This window comes from Bos taurus, chromosome 20 (assembly GCF_002263795.3).
Source record: "Bos taurus isolate L1 Dominette 01449 registration number 42190680 breed Hereford chromosome 20, ARS-UCD2.0, whole genome shotgun sequence".
Taxonomy (NCBI): domain Eukaryota; kingdom Metazoa; phylum Chordata; class Mammalia; order Artiodactyla; family Bovidae; genus Bos; species Bos taurus.
This window is the reverse complement of record NC_037347.1, coordinates 20,251,741-20,277,279: the sequence shown is the minus strand read 5'-3', so window position 1 is coordinate 20,277,279 and position 25,539 is coordinate 20,251,741. Positions and strand designations below refer to the sequence as shown.

General features: G+C 40.3%; 1 protein-coding gene across 16 annotated transcripts in view; it reads right to left on the bottom strand.

Moving 5' to 3' along the window:
* Window positions 1-25,539, bottom strand: part of PDE4D (phosphodiesterase 4D) — a 1,605,399-nt gene that overhangs the window by 40,490 nt on the left and 1,539,370 nt on the right. For 15 of the 16 annotated variants that reach the window (XM_059878811.1, XM_059878808.1, XM_003587511.5 and 12 more), the window contains one exon: window positions 16,772-16,884. In XM_059878811.1, the coding sequence (XP_059734794.1) occupies window positions 16,772-16,884 (113 nt within the window). Of the gene's footprint in view, window positions 1-16,771; window positions 16,885-16,970; window positions 17,062-25,539 lie in introns of those variants that run through there. The other variant, XM_003587517.6, reaches the window with a different exon arrangement.

The following is a 25,539-nucleotide window of genomic DNA, read 5'->3' as shown; positions in this document are numbered from 1 at the left end:
TGCCTTTATAACTTGTCTGTAATGAAGGAAGTGAACAGGTTGATCTGACAAATCTCTTTCATCTCTAAGGATTGTTGGAATTAAAAAAGAAAAGAAACTTTTTTGATTAAACATACCAAAGTTTCTCTGCAAAGTGGCTAACGACAAGTGGAAAATGGAAAGGGATCAATCACCTAGTCAGTGACTCATTTTCAACTCTTATAACTACCCAGCTGGGGAATTTCTTCTCCCTCTGGCGACAGCTAGTGTCAGACCCATGACTCAGACTGGAACTGGCCCATCTGGGCTGGAACTACGTTCAAGGTCATTTCATCCATTCCTCTGTTTCTCAGCTTGACTGTAGATTTAAATCTGGGCTATGATTACAGGGTTCAATTTTTGGTTTGTGTTTCTTCTGGTTCCTCAAGAAGAGACATCTAGTCACCTGATATTGATTGATATTTGACACTTTAATAGTCAAAATCTCAGTATTTCCACACAATCAGAAATATTACTTGGAGGGGTCTTTGAGGTCATCCAGGGTGAGGAAAAAGCAAAGTCTAATTCTTAGACAATTTGTAGACAAAGTGGGTAGAATAGCCATGTGAGACCCTCACCACACTAATAAATGTTTCTTTTATGGCTGGCTTCATACATATGATTTCAAAGTCATGGTGGTTAAGTGGTCAGTGAGAGCGTAAATAAAAATATGCTACCCACAAATGCTAGGTAACGAGCTAAAACTAAAGTAAACAACTGCAGTGGGCCATCCCATATGCAAGCTGGTGAGGCTCATAAATCACCAGGATGGGGATCAAGATTTCAAAGGCACACTCTGAGCTCCTCTGCCCAGGCCTGTTGATTCCAGCTCCAGCTGCATTGGGTTACCTACATGGCAGCATATAAAGTTCACCTTTTAAGTGTAAAAATAGTTCCCATTCCAACTAAAGATAGGTCACAGTACCTATTATGGGTGTGCCCCATATTCTGCACTTGACATAAGTTGGCATTTAAATTCCCATAACCATCCTGTGAGATAAGATTTTTGTGAATCCCAATTTACAGAGAAAGCAGAGGCTCAGAGAAGTAGAAGCAGTTTAAGCATCTGAGGTCACCACTCTAGCGTGGGGTGCATTCATATCCTGAAGAGGAATTGCTAAGCTCACTGGAATGTGGGAGATTTAAAGCTGAATCAACATAAAGGTTCACATTTGTCATCAGCTATTCTGCTCCACTTTTCTCTTGGCATCTAATAATTCATCACTATAGTAGGGCATCAACCCCACTCTCTCCTCACGCTGTTCCAGCTTGTCCTTTGGCTTCCCCACCTCCTCAATCCCAGGCTCCTCAGGGGATGGCCCAGCTCTTGGATGTGACAACCCATCCATGCTGCTACTACTGGGCCAAGACTCGAGGAGGCAACAGGTGAAGATGACACCAGCTACTGGTGCTAAAAGAGACTTGCGCCTCCTGAAATACACTAGGTCTATAAATCTCCCCTCTCCAGCCCGCCCTCCCCTCCTGCCCTATCCCCACAGCTGACTCTCCTCTCTTAAAACTCACACTGCATGCTGGCCGTCCCCTGGGATTTCTTTTTCCCTCCAAGGCTGTCCCAATGGTTTACTGCAACCAGATTTCAGCATATGAGCCCTGAGGTGGGAAGTGGGTATGAACGTGAAGCCAAGGACAGCCCTGCTCCTAGCTCAGCCCAGTCAGAGCACTCCTACCACCCACCCTCTTCCACCTCTCACTGTCTAACATGTCTTTCCACTTTTCTTTCCTCCAATCTTCACTCTGTCCGGAGCCCAGCTTCCTTTCTCATTTCGCTCCAATAAGAAAACAAATCTCCAAGGCAACTCCATAGACACAGGTTATTAAAAAAAAAATCCTGACACCTGCTCACACATTCCCAGAATACATTCTATACATTTTCTATCTGCCACCACTCTCCTTACTATAATCGTCCCAACCAATTCTATATCCCCCAAATCTCCTGCCAACTCAGAATGTCAGATCTGCTTTAGTCACTTGGTCTTCTCATCCACGGACCCTAGCATCTTTCAGTTTACATCTGTGACCTGTTCACTACCTGCCTGCGAGCTGACTCCTAGCCTAAAAGCCAGCCATCCCACCATCATACTCTTCTTAGGATAGGAGCTAAGAAGGTCCTTTCCACACCTGTCCCAACAGGACACAGAAAAAGAAAACCGGAATCAGCTGTACAATAGCATTCCCGTCTGGGGATGGTATTTTGCTAAATCGGCTCTTGCTGTTTTGGAATTGAGTGCTCACTAAATAAGTAAAGTTATTAGTACATACTTTGAAAAGGCAGCTTGAGAACAAATGTTGTTTTCCTATCTCCCAGCCTTTTCCCCAGATGTTATATTCTTAGAAAAAATTATCTTTACATCTATGAAGTAGCATATGGATCTTGGACAAGTTTAACTGAGCATCAGTTTTTCATCTTTAAAAATGGGACAAATTATTTTGACACATAGGGTACTATTTCTGGGACTAAGTTAGAAATGTAAGGTTTGATGGACAAGTCAACATCAGGATCATGTCTTACATCAGGTAATAAGGCACATACTGATGTTTCCTGATCAGTGTAATCAAAGACTATTTATATGTACCAAACACAGCAAATGGATAATATCAAAATGTTTGAAAATAAGGCTGAAGTAATTCTTCCATTGAATTCTTCGTTGGAGAGAACAAATTCCTCTCCTTTAGGGACTGAATATTCAGTCTGTAATGATGTAACGACGCTTCTTTTTTGGCTCTTCAACTATATACCCTTTATCATTTTCCTGCTCTCTAACACACCTAGAAAAAATAAATTGTTGTTGTCATTCAGTAGCTCAGTCATGTCTGAGTCTGAGACTCTGACTGCAGCACACCAGGCTTCCCTGTCCTTCACCATTCCCTGAGTTTGCTCAAACTCATGTCCGTTGAGTCAACGAAGCCATCCAACCGTCTCATCCTGTCGTCCCCTTCTCCTCCTGCCCTCAATCTTTCCCGGCATCAGCATTTTTTCCAATGAGTCGGCTCTTTGCATCTGGTGGCCAAAGTACTGGAGCTTCAGCTTCAGCATTAGTCCTTCCAATAACTATTCAGGGTTGATTTGTTTAGGATTGACTGGTTTGATCTCCCTGCAGTCCAAGGGACTCTCAAGAGTCTTCTCCAACATCACAGGTCAAAAGCAACAATTCTTCAGGGCTCAGCCTTCTTTATGGTCCAACTGTCACATCTGTACATGACGACTGGAAAAACCACAGATTTGATTAAATGGACCTTTGTCAGCAAAGTGATGTTTCTGTTTTTTAATATGCTGTCTAGGTTTGTCATAGCTTCTCTTCCAAGGAGCAAGAATCTTAATTTCGTGGCTGCAATGACCGTCCTCAGTAACCTTGGAGCCCAAGGCAATAAAATCTGTCACTGTTTCCACTTTTTCCCCATCTATTTGCTATGAAGTGCTGGGACAGGATGCCATGATTTTAGTTTTCTGAATGTTAAGTTTTAAGCCAGTTTTTTCTCTTTCCTCTTTTACCTTCATCAAGAGGCTGTTTAGTTCCTCTTCACTTTCTGCCACAAGGGTGGTGTCATCTGCATATCTGAGGTTATTGGTATTTCTCCCAGCAATCTTGATTCCAGCTTGTGCTTCATCCAGCCCAGCATTTCACATGATGTGTTCTGCATTTAAGTTAAATAATCAGGGTGACTGTATATAGCCTTGGATGTACTCCTTTCCCAGTTTTGAACCGGTCTGTTGTTCCACGTCTGGCTCTAACTGTTGCTTCCTGTCCTGCATACAGGTTTCGCAGGAGGCAGATAAGGTGATCTGGTATTCCCATTTCTTTAAGACTTTTCCACAGTTTGCTCTGATCCACACAGTCAAAGGCTTTAGCGTAGTCAATGACGCAAGTAGATGTTTTTCTGGAATTCCCGTGCTTTTTCTGAGTCAGTGGACGTTGCCAATTTGATCTCTGGTTCCTCTGCCTTTTCTAAATCCAGCTTGTACATCTGGAAGTTCTTGGTTCACATACTGTTGAAGCCTAGCTTGAAGGATTTTGAGCATTACCTTGCTAGCACGTGAAAATTAAGAAGCAAGCCTAAACAGTATCTTCCAGGAGAAAGTACACTAATCCTTCCTGATGTTTATTAAAGAAGTAAGAATACCTCTAGTAAAAAACGTTGCTTGAAGCCCAACTATCACTTACCCTTATAGAGAGCTAAGAAACCATAGTGAGAATATAAGATTAAGAAAACAAAGAGCAGAAATTCAACATGTATATCAAAGATCATTTTAATTAGTTTCACTCTTATCAGAGTGTACTATTGAAACTGATTTCAAATATTCAAAACAAAGTGTAAGAGGACCAGTGATAACTGAAAAAAATAAGTAAATAAAGGAAAGGGGCAAGCTGGCAAATTTCTATCCAATACCTAATCTTAAAAAAATAAATAAATAAAAGTTCAAGATTTTCTCTTAAGTCTATCTAAATTTTTATATACTCAACAAATTTACAGCTTTTTTCAACCTTTGCAGTCTTGAACCTCTTTTATTAAACAAGGGTTCCTTACAAATAGTGAAATGACACACAAATATTTAAAGCACCCATGAAAGCATTTGCACCTCTTTATTAAAACTATTAAAGCCCATTCCTAAATTCTTGCAACAAAGGCATTATAGTTAAAGTTGCAGTTATTTTTCTGAAGCTTGAAAAAGACACCTAGCAAATATAGAATAGAATCTTTTTTTGTCAAAGAATATTATTTTTCTAAAACTTGAACTTGATGTAAAGGCATAAACAATGAAAAGTCGCCTTACTAAGAAATGCTCTTTTCTTTGTAATTCTGTGTAGTTCAGTATAATTTATAATTCTTTAGATATACACATGATAATTTTATTTGTATATGATTCTTTAAAAAAATAATTTTCCACTGTAATGAAACAGCTGTTCTTTCCTTCTAATGTGTATGGATTGGAATGATCAGGTAGAATTAGGAGACTTAGCACAAGGAAAATACTTTGATATATCCTCTCAAAATATTTTGGACAGCATCATTTAAGACGTCTTTATTCATATTTCGGTCTAAAACAAAGACAAAGAGACCAAAACACTGCTATGCCGACAATGGAAAGCAGCCTTAAAAATCAGCCAGTTAGTTTTTGAAATGAAGAAGACAGACATCAGCCTGGACTTACTCCACGACATCAGCCTCATCTCTGCCTGGTTGCTATGGACACATCCCTGTCAGGCCTGTGCCTGCTACTCTCCAGGCCTGTTTATGACAGGCTGAGAAGTTTCCTATTATGGTGCCTATGTCTGCAAGCACACTGCTTGCCAGCAATAAACGCCAGAGGCTGCCACCATGGGGATTACAGTGCAGCAGACCAGAGAGGCTGCCGGGAACCCAACAGCCTGGGTTCCCAGCTGCCTGGGTAAATCTGCACAGTATACTCCCCAACAGGCAAAAACCCAACAAGCACACCCTTTCTTCTCAGGCTGGCAGGGACAGAATTCAGATGTGCGTGCACGCTAAGTCACTTCAGTCGTGTCCGACTCTTTGTGACCCCGTGGACTGTAGCTCATCTGGCTTCTCTGTGCATGGGATTCTCCAGGCAAGGATACTGGAGTGGGTTGCCGTTTTCTCCTCCAGGGGATCTTCCCAACCTAGGGATTGAACCCACACCTCTCACGTCTCCTGCACTGGCAGGCAGGTTCTTTACCACTAGCACCATCTGGGAAGCCTAATATTCAAAGCCAGATATGTCATTTTTACTGGGAACAAACCTATAATAAGAATGTTATTGCTACAACAGATACAGAGAAGACAGAATAGCTTAAGGCCATCACTATGACTTGTATGGCTTTTACCCATAGAGTATTAATACCAACTTTTAATTTAAATGAGATGAGACTAAACTCACTATAAACTATGCTATAATTTTGGATGAGCATGATGGACTGAGATTTTTTATTGGGAAATGATCAGGACTCTCAATAACAGAAAAACTACTTTCCTACAAGGCATCAACTATCCTGTACAGACTCTAAGGCTGTAATCCAAAGTGGAGAATGGCATTTACATTAACCAATGCCACACATACACTACGAATTTATATGACCAACTACAAAATAATACATTGACACTCACTAGGTTTGGGCTTAAAGCCATACAGAACTCATCAGTACTCCTAGTGGCTGGGTAGAAAACTCATTGGTTATATACTTGAAGAGTTAACTGAAGCCATATATTTATCAGAAACATGGCTTGTATTCCACTAACACATTCAAAGGAAAAGAAAAAATGTACCTCCCTCCTGCAATTTATGAAAACAAGCTGAGATAAAGACTGCGTACAAAACTGCAAACGACAGTGAACTACATAAGGAGGTGGACGAGTTTGGGTCTCGTTTCCCAACTGATATTAGGTAAGTCAAACAAACGATCACTTTCACCTCCTTTCTTTATTTTTTATATTTATTTGGCTGTGCTGGGTCTCAGCTGCAGCATGCAGGACCCAGTTCCCTGACCAGGAATCAAACCCGAGCCCCTTGCACCAGGAGAGGAGAATGCTAGACACTGGACCACCAGGGAAGTCCCCACTTCTGCCTCTTTTAGTTCTAACACATACGGCTTGAGTCTGAGATGAATAATACTAACTATGATCCTTTGAAATGCTGACCATGCTAAATACTACCAAAACCATCAAAACACTAAGTGGAAGGCAGAAACAGAGTATTTTTACATTTTATTTCTATTAATTCCACTCAAGTGATAATTAGAAAAATTATGATAAATTTCTTCAATTATCTGAGTAAGTGTTCAGTAACTCCCTTGCAAAGACTCTGACGACCAGTAAAACTGAAGCTAAATAAAGGAAGAATTTTTATCGTCTAAAGCTTTAGGGCTTAGATGAGTAAAAATAAACTTAGTCCTTGAGATTGATTAGTGAAGATTCCTACAGCACTGAGAACCAAAACCATTTAATGGTGCTTTTCAAGAATCACCACCAGAATACCATTCAGACAATTCACCCAATGTTTACTGAGCATCTGTCTAGCACAGTTTTGTGTCCCATGTCGTGGGGACTGGAAAATGAATAAGACTAACAACCTAATGTATCATGTGATGGAAAGAAAACAAAGAATTATTGTACAGAGAGTTAACAGAACTACAAATAAAGTCCCACAGAAGATCAAAGGGAAAAGACATTATACCCAGTTAGGAGTCGCTGGGATGGGAGATAGGCTTCCTTGGTGGTTCAGATGGTAAAGAATCTTCCTGCAATACAGGAAACCCAGGCTCAACCCCTGGGTTGTGAGGATCCCCTGGAGAAGGGAACGGCAACCTACCCCAGTATTCTTGCCTAGAGAATCCCATGGACAGAGGAGTCTGACGGGCTACATACAGTCCATGGGGTTGCAAAGAGGTGGACAAAACTAAGCGACTAACACTTTTTATTTTTTTTTTTTCAGGATGGGAGATATGGGGAAAGATAGGACAGAAAGGACTTCATGCTGCTGCTGCTGCTGCTGTGAAGTCGCGTCAGTCGTGTCTGACTCTGTGCGACCCCATAGACGGCAGCCCACCAGGCTCCCCCATCCCTGGGATTCTCCAGGCAAGAACACTGGAGTGGGATGCCATTTCCTTCTCCAATGCATGAAAGTGAAAAGTGAAAGTGAAGTCGCTCAGTCGTGTCCAACTCTTAGCGACCCCATGGACTGCAGCCCACCAGGCTCCTCCATCCATGGGATTTTCCAGGCAAGACTACTGGAGTAGGGTGCCATTGCCTTCTCTGGAAAGGACTTCATAGAGGAGATTAATATTCCAGATAGACCCTACAGGACAGTTTGTTTGATAACTCTTTTATTTCAGAAAAGTTCTTTTTTACAGAAAAACTGTGAAGATAAGTACAGAGAGTTCCCATATGTCCCACACCCAGTTTCTCCAATTACTAATATCTTACTATAGGGCACATTTGTCCTAATTACTAAACCAATACTGATACATTTTTATTAATAAAAGTGCACACAGATTTCCATAGCTTTCACTGAATATTCCTTTCTGTTCCAGGATTCCATCCAGGACACATTATATTTAATCATCATGTCTCCTTCGGCTCCTTTTGGCTGTGACAGTTTCTCAGATTTTCCTTGTTTTTGATGACTTTCAAATAGTCTCAAGGAGTTACTGGTCAGGTATTTTGTAGACTGTCCCTCAACTAAGAACTAGCTGATGTTCTTCTCATGTTTAGAGTGGGGTTATATGATTTTTTGTAGGAAACACCAATGTTAGTACCATTTTCATCAGATCATATCAAGGGCATCAACTATAACTTGACTTATCAGAACTGCTGTCCGCTTTGATCACTGGGTGAGGAAGTGTGTATTTGTCAAGTTTTTCTACAGTAGAGGTGCTGTTCCCTTTTTCCACATTGTGCTTTTCTGGAAGGAGGTCAGTATGCCCAGCCCACAGTTAAGCCCACAGTGAGGAGTTATGCTTTTTCTCCTTGAGAGCAGAGTATCTACATAAATTATTTGGATGGTGGATTTGTCTCTTCTCCCTCATTTAATTACTTATTCAATAAATTGTATCAGTATGAACTCATAGATATTTGTTTTATACCCTGGGTTATCATCCCAGTTTCTCAATCAAGTAATTCCAGCTGGGAACTGGGAGCTTTTTCAGTTAGCTCTTGTGTCCCTTTGTCGTGCTCCCATCAACACTTCTTTGAGTACCTCCTTATTTTCTGGCACTACACATGCGCCAGCTTGACTTCCTGTGCCAGTTCCAGAATCAGCTACTTCTCCGCAGAGTCCTGCTACCTTCTGCTGGAGAAGGGTATTAGAAACCAAGATGAGGCTGCTAGATGTGTTCAGTGCCCCTGGGGTGCCACTGCTTTAGGCTTTCTCAGCTGACAGAGCAAGGAAATGTTTGCATACACTAAATGGTTAAGTTGCTAAGACCCTAGAAAGCTATGTCCTGAATATATTATTCTTAACATCAAATATTAAAATAAGGGATTCTGTGACTGGGTTACTTTCAGTCTCATTCAGAGGAATGACAGGGTGCATCAATTTACGAAAAAAAAAAAATCACTGGACTATTGTCCACTGTTTTAGGTATTTCTGCTAGAAAACAGCTTAGAGTTTTAGGTATTCTGAGATAAAACCTCAGGCCATTTGGATGGGCTATACTATAAAATTACACAAAGAAACAGAAGGTAAACTCCACTGAAAAGTAATTGATAGAAGAGCAAATGAAACATTCCAATAGTCCTATGTGGTTCACAACATCATTAGGCTACCATTCTCTCTCAAAAGCTCACTGGAAGCTTAAGTATCAGGATCACAAACAAACACCTTCTCTAACCCTTACCCCACGAAAGAAGAAAAGATAGATGATATTCCTTTATAGAAGGATATAAAGGACTCAACATTACTAAGCACCCACTATGTTCCTGACTCTTGTCTAGATAACTCTCATCTTTCAATTCATGGAATCATCACAGCAACTATTTAACAGATGAGGAAACTGAATCATAAAGGTAAATTGTCCCATTTAAATTTAGTAAAAGACAGAGACTGAATCTAACCATGGCAATCTGACTATGGGAGAGTGCTCTAAATCCAGAGACCATTCTGTCTGAAATCTGGCATTTTCTCCTCTAGTGGGGAGATCTCATTAATGACAGAGAAGAAAAACCAAGGTTGTTTAAAACAGACATATCTTTCTAAGCAAAAATGACTCCCCAAATGGTTCTTACTGCCAATTTAGACTAGTATAACCAAAAGTATGCCTGTTGTCTGTAATGCAGTGTGGATGAAACTTTCTCATTTTGTTACAAATTAATTTCAATGTACATTAAAAACAATTATAACTAGAACATCAAATCCATGATTTTATGTAATTCTTTGCTTAAGATGAGGCACTCTTGTGGACACTTACCTTTTAAAAATAAATGCTTTAAATAAAAATATTTAACATACATAACATACATACCTAACATAACATAGTTATGAATGTACACAGCAAGTCTGAGAACACTAACTCCAAATCTACTACAGAACAAAAGTCACATTTTTCTTTTAAGAAATATTATGTTCTTATATTAGGAGTATTTGACATATAGCTTTTCTTAATCTCTCCTTTCCAATACAGTTGAGGGATAGAATAAATTACATGTAATTTATTGAGCACCCAATATACAGTATTCACCAAACTGAATTTTCTATATATCTGATGGTCTTAACACTCTTTCAATTTTATTTTCCCCTTTTATTATATCCATTTAGAAATGAAGAAATTGAAATTCAGAGAAGCGAGGCATGTTGCTCAAAATACTAGGTAGAATGCAGCAGAGCTGGAATCTGAAACCAAGCCTGCCTGGCAAAAAACATCTATGTCCTTTCTACTCTACAAAGTTGCCATAAGCACTGGTGTATAACTCAGGAGAAGTGTAAGTGCCATTCATCCTCATCACACATAAAGTAGAGCAAAATAAGAACAAAAATCCCAGGACATTAATAATAACAACAACAACAAAATACTTCACTAAAGATGAAGTATTTTCCTAAGTGTAAAGGATAATAAAGTTAACACCATTGCAGTTGGTAATCTAATTTAACTAATTTCACAATGAACAAAGCAGAAATGTTTGTTTTAAGCAAATACGAAGGCTCACTACTCATCTCAATCCTTGTTAGAGTAAACAAAAGAAAATGCTTTCTTAAAATGTCTTTTAAAACTAATATGAGTATCAAAATGCAGGCAAGGCTACCCCTCTCTCTACTTCCCAGAAAGATCTCAGACTGATAGTGTCAATTCGACTATCACCACTAGTCAGGCACAGTATTACAACCCGGTAGAGAAAGCTATGCTGTCACAAAATAAAGCCGAGCTATCTGCAGTTTTAAAGTATTGATCTCTTTCTGGAAAAAGAGAAAATCATATTTTATATAATATTGCATGGATTTAGTGGAAATCATTATCGGTGTTTCATATCTGCCATAATTATGTGTATCTTAAGGAATAGCTACAATCTATGATTATCACATAGTCACAGAGACAGCTATTCCTGTCAATATCACCAGAATCTTTTAAAATTGAGTAAAAACATTATTATCCTTGCTATTTAGGGGCAAATGTGCTTAATCTGGACTTCCCAGGTGGCACAAGAGATGTGGGTTTGATTCCTGCAACCCACTCCAGAATTCTTGCCTGGGAAATCCCACGGACAGGGGAAGCTGGCGGGCATGGGGTTGCAAAGAGCTGGACACAACTGAGCATGCAACCTTCTTCAACATGCTTAAACTATTCATATATTGGGAAAAGTACTATTTTATTTTGGCCAAGCCTTACATTTTGAAATTAAAAAAAAAAAGAAAAAGGACATGGTTCATAACACTCTGAGACAGAAGTTACCACTATCCTATAATTAAATCAAAAGTTTAATGACCGAAAGCAATTCTCAAGGAACAACTACTTTATTGAGTCACAAAATTAAAAGTTTTTGATAATTAATTATTTTAAGGATATTAAGCTTACTGCCATTAAATACCAATATAGGAGCCAAGTTGATGACAAAAGAGATAAATTAAGATTTACAGTAATCCTTACTGCTTTAAAGTTAAAGTTAAGGGGTTAAAATTAAGGGCTTTACTATTTAATTAAACATAAAAATATCTGGTAAAAAGCACTTCCCTTCTTTCTATTATTACTTAAAAGCAAATAAAGTATTTTTTTAAACAGTGATCATAAAACAACCACTTCCAATTCTTCATGTTAACTTTAAGGCTCTATATGTAAACTACATAAATCTTGGCCAAATCTACTTTTATAAAGTAGATGGAAAAGCAGTGAGCAAACTTAAAGCATCAGTAAGTTGAGTATCTTTATTTATGAATGATATTTTCTTTTCTAAAAATTTAGAGTTTTCCTTTAAGTATGTTGATAACTCTTAACTCTTACATGACTATGTCAATAAGTTTTTAATATTTTAAAGAAAATTACTGTTATTTGCTCTTTGCTCTTCACAAAATTAAAATGCCTTTTCCAACTTTTTGCTTTCTTCTCAACAAAATTAAACATTTATATCTTTCCTGAGCCATCTTATACTCAGGTAATGCTGAAAAATCTTAAGATTTAGCCATTTCTTGTGAACATTCTATAGTATTCATTCCAGCATCACTTTTGCCAGAAGAAAATACATCAGCAATCACAGAAAGCTATAGTATATGTTACATATGCATTGACTATTAAAAATCAGCAGGGGGAGTAGACAGCAAAAATACTAGGAAAAAGCATCCCAGAAAAGCAATTTAATTTGTAGGCAACAGAAACATGATAGAGATCTTTGTTAAAACCAGACAAAATAAATTCCATAAAGAAGTCATATCCACATTTGCAAAGCTGGCCTACATATGCCTGAAACGAACAACAACAACAAAAATCCTTAAGTCTTTTAGAAGGACACCTGACTCGTAACTTCAAAACAGACTTTCAGTTTGAAGCATTGTGTGTGTGTGTGTGTGTGTGTGTGTCTCTGTGTGTTTCTTTCTGACTCTTTGCGACCCCATGGATTATAATCTGCCAGGCTCCTCTGTTTATGGAATTTTCCAGGCACAAATACTGGAGTGGGTTGCCATTTCTTATTCCAGGGGATGTTCCCCACCCAGGGATGGAGTCCACATCTCCTGCATTTAGCAGGTGGATTCTTTACCACTGAGCCACCAGGGAAGCCCCTTGAAGTATACGGGCTTCAAGCAAGTAGGTTCCAGTAACGCCAAGCCTCAGAACTGCCCCAAATTTAGAGAAGAGGACCAATTCATTTTTATAGTGATATATTTGGTGGTGTCGGGGAGGGGGGCGTTTAAGATGATTTTATTTTCCCCTTCAAATATCACCACACTTACATTGAAGGTCTGGTGAAATGTGCATTGTTAGGTCACAAGAGGATCCAGTTCCGAAGCGTAACTTTTGATGCTTAGATTCCTGGCCTACCCTCCTCACAGCCTCAATTTACTTTCCATGAGAAAAAGATAACCAAAAATACTGTGAAACTATTTCACCTTTCTTAAAAAGTCTTAAAAGTTACTTTAGCTTTGCAAAATATTTACAAAGGATGGAAATATACCTACCAATCCCACATCATGTTTAATATTTTCTAAAAATTAATAAGTGCTGTATTTTCATTTTTCAAATAAAATAGGAAAAATATTTAGCTCTTCTGTTTCCAATTCTGTAGCTGAAATTTAAGAAAAGATTAAGCTTTTAATTAGAACTTCAAAATGTTTATGCCTATATTATGCTAAAGAAAGTATAAACACTTTTTTGTAATATAGAAATGTGTGCTATAGACAGAACTGGATTATAAAAATTAAGAACTGGATTATAAAAACTGTGAAACTTAAAATACCAAGCACAGATTACAACTGAATGGTTAAAAAAAAAATTTAGCCAAGTACGCAATGAATCAAGTTGAACCTAAACCTTCAATAATACTAATAACAACAGGTACAGTACATGTCAGACATTATTAGCTAGCTATTTTATACATATTTTTTCGAACTCTGACCTTTCAAAACAAGTATCATTGTGCTCATCTTATGCTAAGGAAACCAGCTAAAAATGTTTGTCATTTCTCTAATGTAACTCAGGTTGTAAGGAATAAAACTGTGATTCAACTTCCAGATTTGTCTGCCACCAAAGCTTTGAGACATCACCAAAACCTCTCTTAACTCAAGGAAATCTGTACAAATCTCAGGCAGATTAATGTGCTTATGAGAGTAAACGCTGTCAATTTAACCACTCAAATTAAATGCCATCTGGAGTATCTCACCCCTATTTGGTACAAGTATCCTACACATATTACAGCCAACTTTGGCATTGGCCAAGAACTCCATAATTTTCCTGTCTCAACACTATCGATAAGCATTACACACATTACAATCCCAATCCGGAAATACATCTAGTTGCTTCTGAAGCATCCCTTAAAAACTGCTAATAGTTCAGATTCCTTCTGTTCAGATTTTTATAAATAAGAATCCATTAACCCAATTTGTTAAATGAGTCTGACGAATCAATTTCCTCCTTCCTCACACCCAAATCCACTTTCATAGTAAATATTTTCTCCAAATAATCACTTAAAAATCGTGATTTCTTACTAGTATTTTATTGTGTTATTTTAATCAATTAGGGCACTTTTTTTAAAGCTTCAAAAAGAGAAGAAAACAAAGAAAAATATTATGACTTTTCAAAGACAACACTAGTTGGTTCAAATAAGTACATGTAGAAAGAAAGGATGATAATAAGACTAGTAACCGAAAGCAATGTTTCAGACTTATTCATTCACACTCAAGAGATACTCGACAACCTAGTGGACGTGTGACACAAGTTGTCACATTTCCAGTTCAGACTTAGACTTGGTATCACTCCTGGGGACCTTTAGATCAGCTGCTCCAACTCAGTTTACAGCTCATGTGGATGTGACTTATTCGTGCCCTTGTTACCAGGCTGAAGGATAACTTTACAACCTTTACCAAGAGCTTTTTCTTTCTATGCTAATCCGTTTTCATCTATAAAAAGTCACAGGAGCTTAGCACTTATTTAGAAATGAATGAGTTAAGGAAAAAAAAAAAAGATGAATGGCTTAGACATGAAAAGTTTAATCAACAGCTTCAGCTGAGTTGAATTTTTTTAATGTTAAAAATAAGGATCATGTCAACACAAGACTTAAACACAGCTAGAATGACTGCATTTTGAAATAAGTTCACCTCCTACATTAAATCTGTAAATTAACTCAAAGTCTACTTGAGGGGCCTTCACAATAAAAAAAAAAGAGAAAAGAAAAAAATCCTTGCCTTACTTGGTGCCTTTAAAAGAAAAAAAAAATCATTTTGACCTCAAATTTTACTTTTTCATTTTAAAGTACAGATAAATTAATTACTTGTCAACTGAAGTCACTTACATGATTAGATTTCATGTTCATTTTTAAATTCAAACAGAGGTCTCATCATTAAGAGTATAGATTTTGGGGGAAAGTAATTACAGCTGCTGAGGTTCATTGCGCTGAAAAAGCACAGTCAAATCATCTTGAAAATATAAGCAAAGGCTTGAGCATCTTTTGGTGTCTTCTGGCTTCTCCTTTCACTATACAGAATTAACCAGGCAAGAGAATAAGAACTCAGGCCCATTACACAATGGTCCCATTCAGCCTTCAGGACACGAGATCCTTAGCATATGTCAACTGCCATTATGAACCAAATTATGAAAGAACAACCTATATATTATAAAATGAATCAATGAACTAAGAATTTATTAGCTAGATGAGAACAATGGCCCCTGATGCCAAGGCAGAGAGTAAGAGTAATAACCTGTCATTTTGATGAGGAATCACACCAAATTTAGAAATGAGGCTTAAATGACCAAAAAAAAAAAAAAGATACAGATTTGATCATTGGTGTGCTTATGGGTAGGTCAGTGTGCTTACGGGTAAGTTAGTGCCTATAGATAGTGACTGGGGAGTCCTTTTTATTTTGTTTATCTGAAGCTAAACTTTCAGTTAAAAATCCTGCTGTCTATGTAAGCGCTGTCAAGAGATAAGACAATCAAGCAGGTGATATGCTATAGTTTTTTAAACTGCATGAGAGAAAAACAGGTGGGATGAAAACTATAGTCAACTAAAAAAAAAAAAAAAAGCATAGCTCTTTGAAAAATATGTGCAAGTAGATAAGCAGTAAAATGGCATAACTTTCCTGACCTTGCAAATAGGTGGGCCAAAATATTTAAATATTTTTAAGGGGCAACTGTTATTAATTGCCACATGAAGTTATTAGTCCTTACTGGCTAAATCCTTCAGGCATCTGCATCCAACAGGCCCATGCCTCCCAGCCCCTGAGCCAAACAATCATTAAAAACATAGATAATCCCAATTATTTCCTTACATAACTAAAGATTTAAAAAAAATAATAATAGGAACTCCAAAAAAAATACACCAAAATGGACAACACTGTACCTTGATTTAAGGCTGTAGCAGGTGGAAGGTTGCTTCTCAGCCCCCTGAACTCCACCATCCACCAACACCAGCACCTTGACACATATGGCACAAATGCCCCCATTGAATCATCTCTGTAAATAACCTCAGAAAACTGGACTCTCCCTCCAAGATCTACAGTAACAATGACAGTGACCATAACCTTAACTTTGACGTCCCCTGTGGACACATACGGCCAAGCGAAACTACAAAGGCTCAGTTCTTACAGGGTACCCTGACTCTGACACTTAGATAAATGTGGGTTAAGGTTCCAAGTTCACTGAACTCTTCTGAGTGGGAGTGCGGTAGGTGGTGACATTCAAGGTATTGCACTGACCTCCAGCAACTCTTACTTCCCACTGAGAATCCGAAGAATACCCTAAAACATGGATTGCCAGTAGGCAGGATTTCGTTTCTGCTGCAAGGGCAAAGTGTCACCTAGAAGTACCCCTCCAAACACACACACACACACACACACACACACACACACACGTGAGCGCTGTGTCTTGCGGGTATTGCAATCAAAACTATATCAAAGTTGCTTTTGTAAAATGTTTAATTTCTCCAGAGTGAATGGATGAGAGAGGGAGGGCACAGACAGCACCAGAAATCTTCTTCCAAAGGAGCCAAAATGCAGTGTGTGTGTGACAAACCTCTGTATATTTCCCGGGGCCACGGGGACTGGTGGCTTCACCAGCGTGGGAATCAGCAGCCTAGGGGACTCGGTGAGAACCGAGCCGGGGCTTACCTTATTGGAGGCCATCTCACTGACGGAGTGCCTGGTCTGTAGGGTCTCTAGCTGGTCCAGACACCAGTCCAGCTCCTCCAGGGTCTCGCTGGCCAGTTTCTGGTAGGCCTCCTCTGCGAAGAGATAGGGAAAGGGGGACTCAGTTCTCAAGCGCTTCACGGGGCCGCCGGCGAGTTCAAAGGGAGCCATCCTGCCGTACCCCGCCATGCTCGGATGCCCGGTGCCCGCACATGAGGGCTGCTTCTTCATATTGCCGAGCCGGGCACCGCGAGGGGGGCCGGGGCTCTGCTAGCGGGGCGGCGGGCCTCGGGTACGCACGCCCTCTCCAGCTTGGCGTCTCCGTTCGGCGTCCTGGGAGGGCGCGCCAAGTGCGCCAAGCCAACTTTTACATGGACCAGAACCCCCACGACGCGACTTTGAAAAAGTCCTGGTGCCGGAGGATGGCGAAGGGGGGTGGCGCGCGCGCCCAGGAGCCCGCCCAGCGGAGGGAGCGTCTGGTCCCCGGCGCGATCTGCGCGGCGACCGGCCCCGAGCCGCGGCCCCGCGCCCGCCCCTCCTGCCGAGCCTTCTCTCAAAGCGAATGAATCAGCCGCGGCCGGCTGCGCGGCCACCACGTTTCCTGTTTTCTTTCTCAACTCCTCCGGCGGCGGGCGCAGCGCGGCTCCATCGCCGCAGCTTTCCGGGAACACTCCCCCTCGCGCCCCCCACGGCCCTCGGCGCAGCCCGGCCCCTCCTCGACTCCACGCCTAGATCGCCCGGGGCCACGGCCCGCCCGGGCCCCTTGTCGCCCCGCCGCTTCGCCGCCGCATCACCCCGCGCGGTCCCGCGCTGCTCGCTCCGAGGAGCGGGCGTGAGCGTGTGTTTCCGTGGGGCTGCCGGGGACCCGTGCGACGGGAGTGGCGGAAAACCCGGCGTGGAGAACCCGCCACCAGCTCGCCCGCCGCCTAGGGTCGCGCCCGCGCGCGCGCGGCCGCGCACCTGGCCCGCGGGGACCCCGCACGCCCAGCCGAGCTCAGCCCGTCCGGGTCGCCCCTAACCTCCGCGTCTCCACCATCCTGCAAGTTTTCCCCGGAGAACCCGACGGGTCCCACAAGCTGGGTTATTTAGGACGCGCGCAATCAGTTTCCGTGGGTTTGGATTTTAGGGTTTCTGAGAGTTTAGGATTTACCTACTTGAAGAGGACAGGGTGGTTGTGGGAATTAGAAGTATTTGTATTTAGACCAGGCTGAGTTCCCAACCCAGCCCTTACGTCTAAATTTTGGGGTGGACATAAAAACATACAATGTTATGAGCCAGCACTCCTTAGAATTCACAGATCTGACAATATGCTGTATTTTCACATTCAGAATTGTCTGAGTTATCTTCAACGGCAGTGTGAATGCACCACGCCTTTTGGGCAATTTACAATGTATGCTTACGGGCATAGGCAATTTATGCCTATGTTGCTTTCTTCGTCAAACGAACTGCAAATCAGGGACGAGGGTGGTATTGCGATGCCAAGGGGAAGAGTCTGAAAGAGTGTTTCTACCTACCATGCACAGAATAAAGTACAAACTTGAGAAAAGACTACATTCAAAGACATCGTATGGAAGCAGGTTCTATTCACAAAAACTGACCCTGGGGGAGCTCTACCGTAAGAGATCAATTGCAGAGAACTTCACTCTATTAGCTTGCAGATAAGCAAACCTTTCAGAGCAGGAAAACGTTCAGACTCCCAGGAAGAGTCCATCTTATGAAACTTCTGTTATTGTCAGTTAGAAAGCATAATCTGAAAAGCTTACATGCAGTTGATGTAATCATTTTTCTTGGTCTTCAGATCTACAGGTATTGGAGGAGAAGAAATTCTGCCCTTGAAGTTTGGACTCCATTTGCCTTGAAATTTGGTCAGTGGCACAACAAAAAATGTCATGGACTGAATCTCAGGCTCCTGAGATTTTCCAGATAGGTTTTTAGATAAAATTTTTAAAAGTTAAAATAACTTTCAAAGTATTTGTTACATGGGCCATGTGGCTAATTGTTATCAAGGATTCTTGAACTGTTGGCTATTCACTTTGAGAACTCTAGGTTAAAAACTGCCTCTTTATTCCACTTAAAAAAATTTTTTTTTCTGCACCAATCTCTGTAAATATTTCTTTAGGTGAACCAACACCTACCTAACCTTGCCAGGTGAATTAAAGTGTAAGATTGGAGCTTTTCCCCCAACAAAAGGAAAAACCTTAAAGACAATCTTAAATCACAAGCATAGAGTATTTTATCTGTACAGCCTTTCCTTGATTAAAGTATATAAAAATATAACATGTTTGTTATAAAGTCTGAAACATTACACAAAGATGGAATGCAGAAAGTTCCTTGTAATCCCATACCCTAAAGATCATAAGCAATCATTAAACCTATGACCATAACACATTTTCATTTTACTTAATATCTTCCATATGTAACTATAGCATAACCTAGTTCTGATGGTAGTACATGCACTATGTGGTTTTATTTTGGATTTTTCTTTCCTCTAAGGTATAAAATACGGATGTAGGAATTTTAAGAGGAAATTAACTTATTTCAGTTGATTTGGGCCATCCACAGTTAGCACATCCAGTGCGTTAAAGATGCATAACCATTGTGTCTAGGATTTGTTCACAGCCATCTTTCCAGTCACTGATTATATCCGGAAGCCAGGAATCCCCTCTGCCCACCTCAAAGACCTTTGTGTTGTGTTTCTCTCCCCTGCTTTCCAACTTTTCCAAAGTCTGAGCCCCAGGGGACCTCCCCATCTCCCTTCCCATCATCACCAACTTCTCAGAATATAGGCCTTTGACCTAGCGGGATGTGGTTCCATGTGTTACACTTTAGTGTTCAATTTTTAATCCTAAGAGTAGAAAAGTAATTCACCAAAGTTTCCATGCGTCAAGACATTATGCACTCAAATACCAGACTTACTCTTAAGAAGGCAGTACAGTGACAAGAGGGACAGCTTGTTTCAGAAGACCTACTTTATGTCCCAATCATAGATTAGCCCCTCTGACAATCTGCATTTGAGCACAATAAAAATGTGGTCTGTGTACGTATTTTCAGTTCTAACTACCTTTGCATGAACTGTGTAAATCTGGAGAATGAAATAAGAAAAAAAAAATGACCAGAGCACATCTATATACCAATTAAGAAAATAATGACTAACAACAAAAAAACAGTTTGTTCTATAAAATTGTTGCTCAAATAAAAAATTACTGTTAAAACAAGAAGAATTACTGTTGATATTAGCATAGAGCTGAGAATACTACTTTTCCCAAATTCCTAGGTTTATAGGCAATATGGCTAGCCAGAGTTGCTCAGGATCAGTGTTAAAGCTGAACTTTTAGGAATTTTAACCCCAAGTGTTGTAAGACATTGAGTAACTGACCTTCTCATCCCCACTAAAAAAGCCTCAATGTGGAGTTTCCTGCTATCCTCCAGGAAACTGAGTCACCAACCAACACACCTAAACGTCACCAATAGCTCTCAGGATGAAAACAGTGTGAGCTAGTTTAATGTGGGGTTTTACCAAGAACACACACTGCATTCATTAATAAAATACTTCTCTCCCCAGAGAGTAGCCATCACCGTGGCACTACTTGAAAATATATGAAAACTCTTATTTCCCTGTCTAAAGTCTAAGTGAAGGACCTACAGGGAGAAACTGCCTAAGCAACAACTCTTGGCCAGATTCCACAAAAGCCAGGCAAGGGCTCTGGAACAGCAACTGAGAAATAACTTGAGCCTTTGGAAGTCCCCTCCTACGGCAGCATCGGTTTCCTTCAAGGCCCCCTTGAACTATGTGACACCCGTGTTTCTGTTCAGGATCTTCTGTGAACAAACAGTCCTCAATTCTTGCAGGCCAGCACTTGGCTTCCGTCACTGTGATGCGATCAAGGGTTCCCCTGACACACAGCCTGAACCAGTGCCAGGAGCTCCAGGAGAAGATGCTGAAGCAGCAGCTTCCTTTTGAAAAGGATTAAAAAAAAAGTAATTGCCTCAGAGCCACAGCGGTGAGCTGGAGGTTGAGGTCGTTTTCCTGTGACATGTTCAGTCACTTACTTTTACCCACAAGTCACAGGGATATTGACCATTGAGGTAAAAGGATCCATTCTACGTACTGTGTGACTCTGCGGATGTCAGTTTCTCTGCCAACTCTTGACTGATTAAAGGTCTGCATAAATTTGTCATAACTCCTAGATAGGCTTATTGGTGTAAATGAAGAGAACAAGTCAAAAAAAAAAAAAATCCGTTACTTTGGACACCATTTGCTTATCCTTAATTAAAAAAATATAAACTGTAACAGCTGATTCGTATTTTTCTTAAAGATAAAAAAAAGCCCTTCACTAAACAGCTCTGAAGAACAAATATTAATAATTAAATACATAACATTTTAAGCAATTCCAGCTTCCCCTTTCTTAATTCCCACCCAAATTCCCTCTTTGTTCCTAAGGATGGAGTTGATAGTGTCTAAAGTAGGTAGAACTAGAGAAATATGATTTCCATTTTACCATGTATTACTCCAAGCAAGTCACTCCCTGAATTTGATACAGTAAAAGACTGGCTCAGTTTAGCTCTAACTTTTGCTGATTTCTTTTTTCTGTCTATACATTTTATCTGATGGGAAATACATGAAGGAGTTGGATTCACTTTCAATGTGTACATGTAACAGGTTTAAGCAAAGCTTGCCAGTGGCAAGCTGTTCTCATTTCCAAGTGTATTTCTGGCATCAAGTTCTTGCTTTGAAATCTTATGAAAAATATAAAATTTCACTTAGTACTTCAAAAAAACCTCTAAGGAAAAGGTATACATAATTTTGTGAGTTTTTTCCCCTATCTTCCCACTATCTATGATTTTTTTCCCTTGGTCTACCTAAGGCTCTAGTAGAATTTTTTTTAATGAAATAAATATAAGATTGGGTTTTGTTGACTTCTAGTACAGTGGTGCTAATGGTCAAGAATCCACCTGCCAATGCAGGAGACCAAGAGATGTGGGTTAGATCCCTGGGTCAGGAAGATCCGCTGGAGTAGGAAATGGCAACCCTCTCTATTGGAAAATTCCATGGACCAAAGAGCCTAGCAGGCTCCAGTCCATGGGGCTGCAAAGAGTCGGACACGACTGAGTACCATCACTGTACCATCAGTAATTCAACAAACATTTATTTAGCACCAAATATGTGTCACTATTAGAGTCTGCAAAAGTGAGATGAATAAAACAATGTGCCCCTTATCCCAGGAAAGCTTAAAGTCCAGGAGTAGAGATGGTTTTGGCATACTATATTGTAGAAAGCATTTTGAAAGAGGGAAGCATGTAGGCGATGGGAGAATAACAGAAGGTAATTTAAATCAGAGTGGAGTGGGAGAAGGCTGAGTACTAAAGAATGAAACAGGAGGTAAGTGAAGGGGGTGGGAAGAATTTTTAAGGGAAAACATTATGGGCCTGAGTTCAAAAGATGTGTGTATATGTGTTTATGTAGTGAAAGGAATTCCCATAAGTAGGGCCTTGCAGAAATCCACAGACACTGGTCGTGGAAGTCTTGTCAGGCATGTGTAGGTAGGAGCTTTGGATGGAATTTTCAGAAAGAGGAGCCACTGAGTGATTCAGAGTACTGTGTGATAGGTGATCTGATTTTATTGAGATGGAAAATTCTAGGACTCTGCAATAAATGGGATTCAGTGAGGCTAGGCTGAAATCAGTCAGACCATGATCGTCAGCCATGTTACCAGTAGAAATAAAATTAATAACTCACAGACTATTTGCTTCTCTGATGGTTGTTCTTATCTAAGACAATCTCAGTATTAAAATTTGACATAAGCATGTGCTCTCATGATGTGTCGGGCATGAATAGAAGAATTGCCTAATGGGACTTGTGAGGGAGTAGACTTTCTGCTCTTAAAAATTAGTCTTCTGGAATCGTCATCATATTGTATTCATCATAACTGTATCCAGAATTTCTTTCAAGGAGAGGGCAAAATAATGTTTGACAAGGTCGCAGAAAATAGTATAGAAGATGAGACTTTAAGGTGCACTGGTTTGGGTGGAACTAATCTGTGGTCTCTTCCACAGATAAATTTCCTGTGTTCTCTTCCACATAGGAAAGGCGGAGAATATGCTCCCTTGGGAGTGTGTGTGTGTGTGTGTGTGTGTGTGTGTGTGTGTAACAGAAAGGAGTCAGCTTGGTCTACAGGATAATTTCACACTATAAATCTTCCACTCCCCTGAAACTTTAATAAAGTTACTGAAGGTACAAAATGCTGAGATAAAGAGTCTTCTTGTTTTGTTTTGTTTAATCTGAGCCTAGAGGCCAGATTTGCTCAAACTGAAATGTCAGCCTGAGCTGACACCAGAGAGGAGAGACAGAGAATGAAGAGGAAGCTTTTGAAATTCTGTGTAAGAGCAGGAAGAAATTTTGTCCAAGAAACTAGAGTTCGAACCAAGTTTAATCAGAATGTGGATTAGGGACTTTATGTGCCACTCCTTGATGGACACTGAAAAGCAGGAGGTGGTTCTCATCTCCATTCCACTACACACAAGCCATAATCCCTGGCATATCACCTAATCTTTCTTGGACCTTAATTTCCTCACCTGAAAATTGGGGATAATAACAAGAACCTTGTAGATTATTTTAGTTTAAGTGAGAGACCGTGAGTTAAATAACCTTGTGTTGCTGACCTACTAGATTCTTGCCAGGCACTACACTGAATGACGGAGATGCAGCAATGAACAAGGTAGTTCACAGTTCCCATGTCCTCTCAATGAGTTTACGTGGTACTAAAAAGCAGAGACATTACTTTGTCCGTCTAGTCAAGGCTATGGTTTTTCCAGTGGTCATGTATGGATGTGAGAGTTGGACTGTGAAGAAAGCTGAGCACCGAAGAATTGATACTTTTGAACTGCAGTGTTGGAGAAGACTCTTGCGACTTCCTTGGACTGCAAGGAGATCCAACCAGTCCATTCTAAAGGAGATCAGCCCTGGGTGTTCATTGGAAGGACTGATGCTGAGGCTGAAACTCCAATACTTTGGCCACCTCAAGCGAAGAGTTGACTCATTGGAAAAGACCCTGATGCTGGGAGGAATTGGGGGCAGGAGGAGAAGGGGACGACGAGGATGAGATGGCTGGATGGTATCACCGACTCAATGCACATGAGTTTGAGTGAACTCCGGGAGTTGGTGATGGACAGAGAGGTCTGGCGTGCTGCGGTTCATGGGGTCACAAAGAGTTGGACATGACTGAGCGCTGAACTGAACTGAATTATAGTAATTTTCTTTTCATTTGAATAAACATATATTGAATACCTGCTATGTGCCAGGTGCTGAGTACACCAAATGGAAAGAAGTAACTTTGGGTTTCAAGAAGCTCATAGTCCAAAGGCAAAGGCAATGATCTAAGTTTCCACCAAACCAGGCAGTATGTACAGATGCAGTGTCAGCACATGGCACAGAAGGCATCAGGGAAGGTGCCACCTACCACTGCCTAGGAAAGTTCTGGGAGAGTTTCTGAAAGAGGGAATTCAGCCCTGAGTCTTCAGGGATGAACTGAAGAACTAACCAAGTGAAGAATGGGAGGTGACATCTGAGATAAACATGTGCCATTGCCAGCTGGAGAATACAGGCCATTCAAGTTGGTAGAAGCAGATACAGATGCAAAGTTTGGGTCCAGTAATGGACAAAGGTATAGTGGAGAAGTATTCATGGGGGATTTACTGTACTATTCTGAGACTTTACATTTTTTTTCTGAAGGAGCCATTAAAAATCTAAGTGAGGATGTCCCTGGGTCAGATCTGTTTTTCAGAAAGATTACTCTGGGAATAGCACGAAAGGAGCACTGGACAAAGACAAGACCAGTTAGGAGGCCCAGAATGGGAGGGGAAACTGCCAGGAAGGTAGGGAGAGAAACTCTCAAGAGCAAAGCAAAAGTAGAATTTCCAAGGAGAGTATCAAGACATGGCCATTGACATTCAAAACAGACCAAACACATCCATGAGTTTGGGGTAAGATGATTTTCATTCTTAATTCATATTTCAACAACAAAGACCAGAAATGCTAGTGAGGAAGCTTTTGTCTTTGTATTTGTTTCAATAAAATAACAATAAATATTTTGCCAAAAAGCTGGAAAAAAACTATTAGAACTATGTATTTTGTTTGCAATTGAATAAATATATACTGAATACCTGCTATGTGCCAGGTGCTGAGTACACCAAATGGAAAGAAATAACTTTGGGTTTCAAGAAACTCACAGTCCAATGATGAAGGAGTATTTCTGTTACAACCTTAGGAGTCATTTTGATTCTCTTGGGGAGAGGGCCTATAGGAGACATATGTGTTTCCCTCACCTACAGTCAACCTTCAGGGATGACACAGTCTTTGAATCTTTATCTCTGTCAGTTCCTACACAAAGCATTCCTTACAGCAAGTAAGGATTTGTTTAGGTGATCTCTTCTGCCTACCCAGCTCTAATATTTATTTACTTTATAACTTCTGACACTATTTTATTTGGGTGGGATGTCAGTTTTTAGGTTGTTCATGATTGATTAACCTGGGTGGGTCAGGAATTATACTATAGAGGGCATTTCAGAATTCACCAGATGTCTTCAAAGGTCCCATCCAATACCATGATTCTGGAACTCTATGAGTTTAGATTCAATGAACACCAGGTATGGATGCTTTCTGTTTGAAATTAAGATATTTTGAGAAATAAAGTTATTGATAAGTAGAAAATCTTGCTTTCTCTGCTGTATAGTTACACCCTCTACCCCTGTCC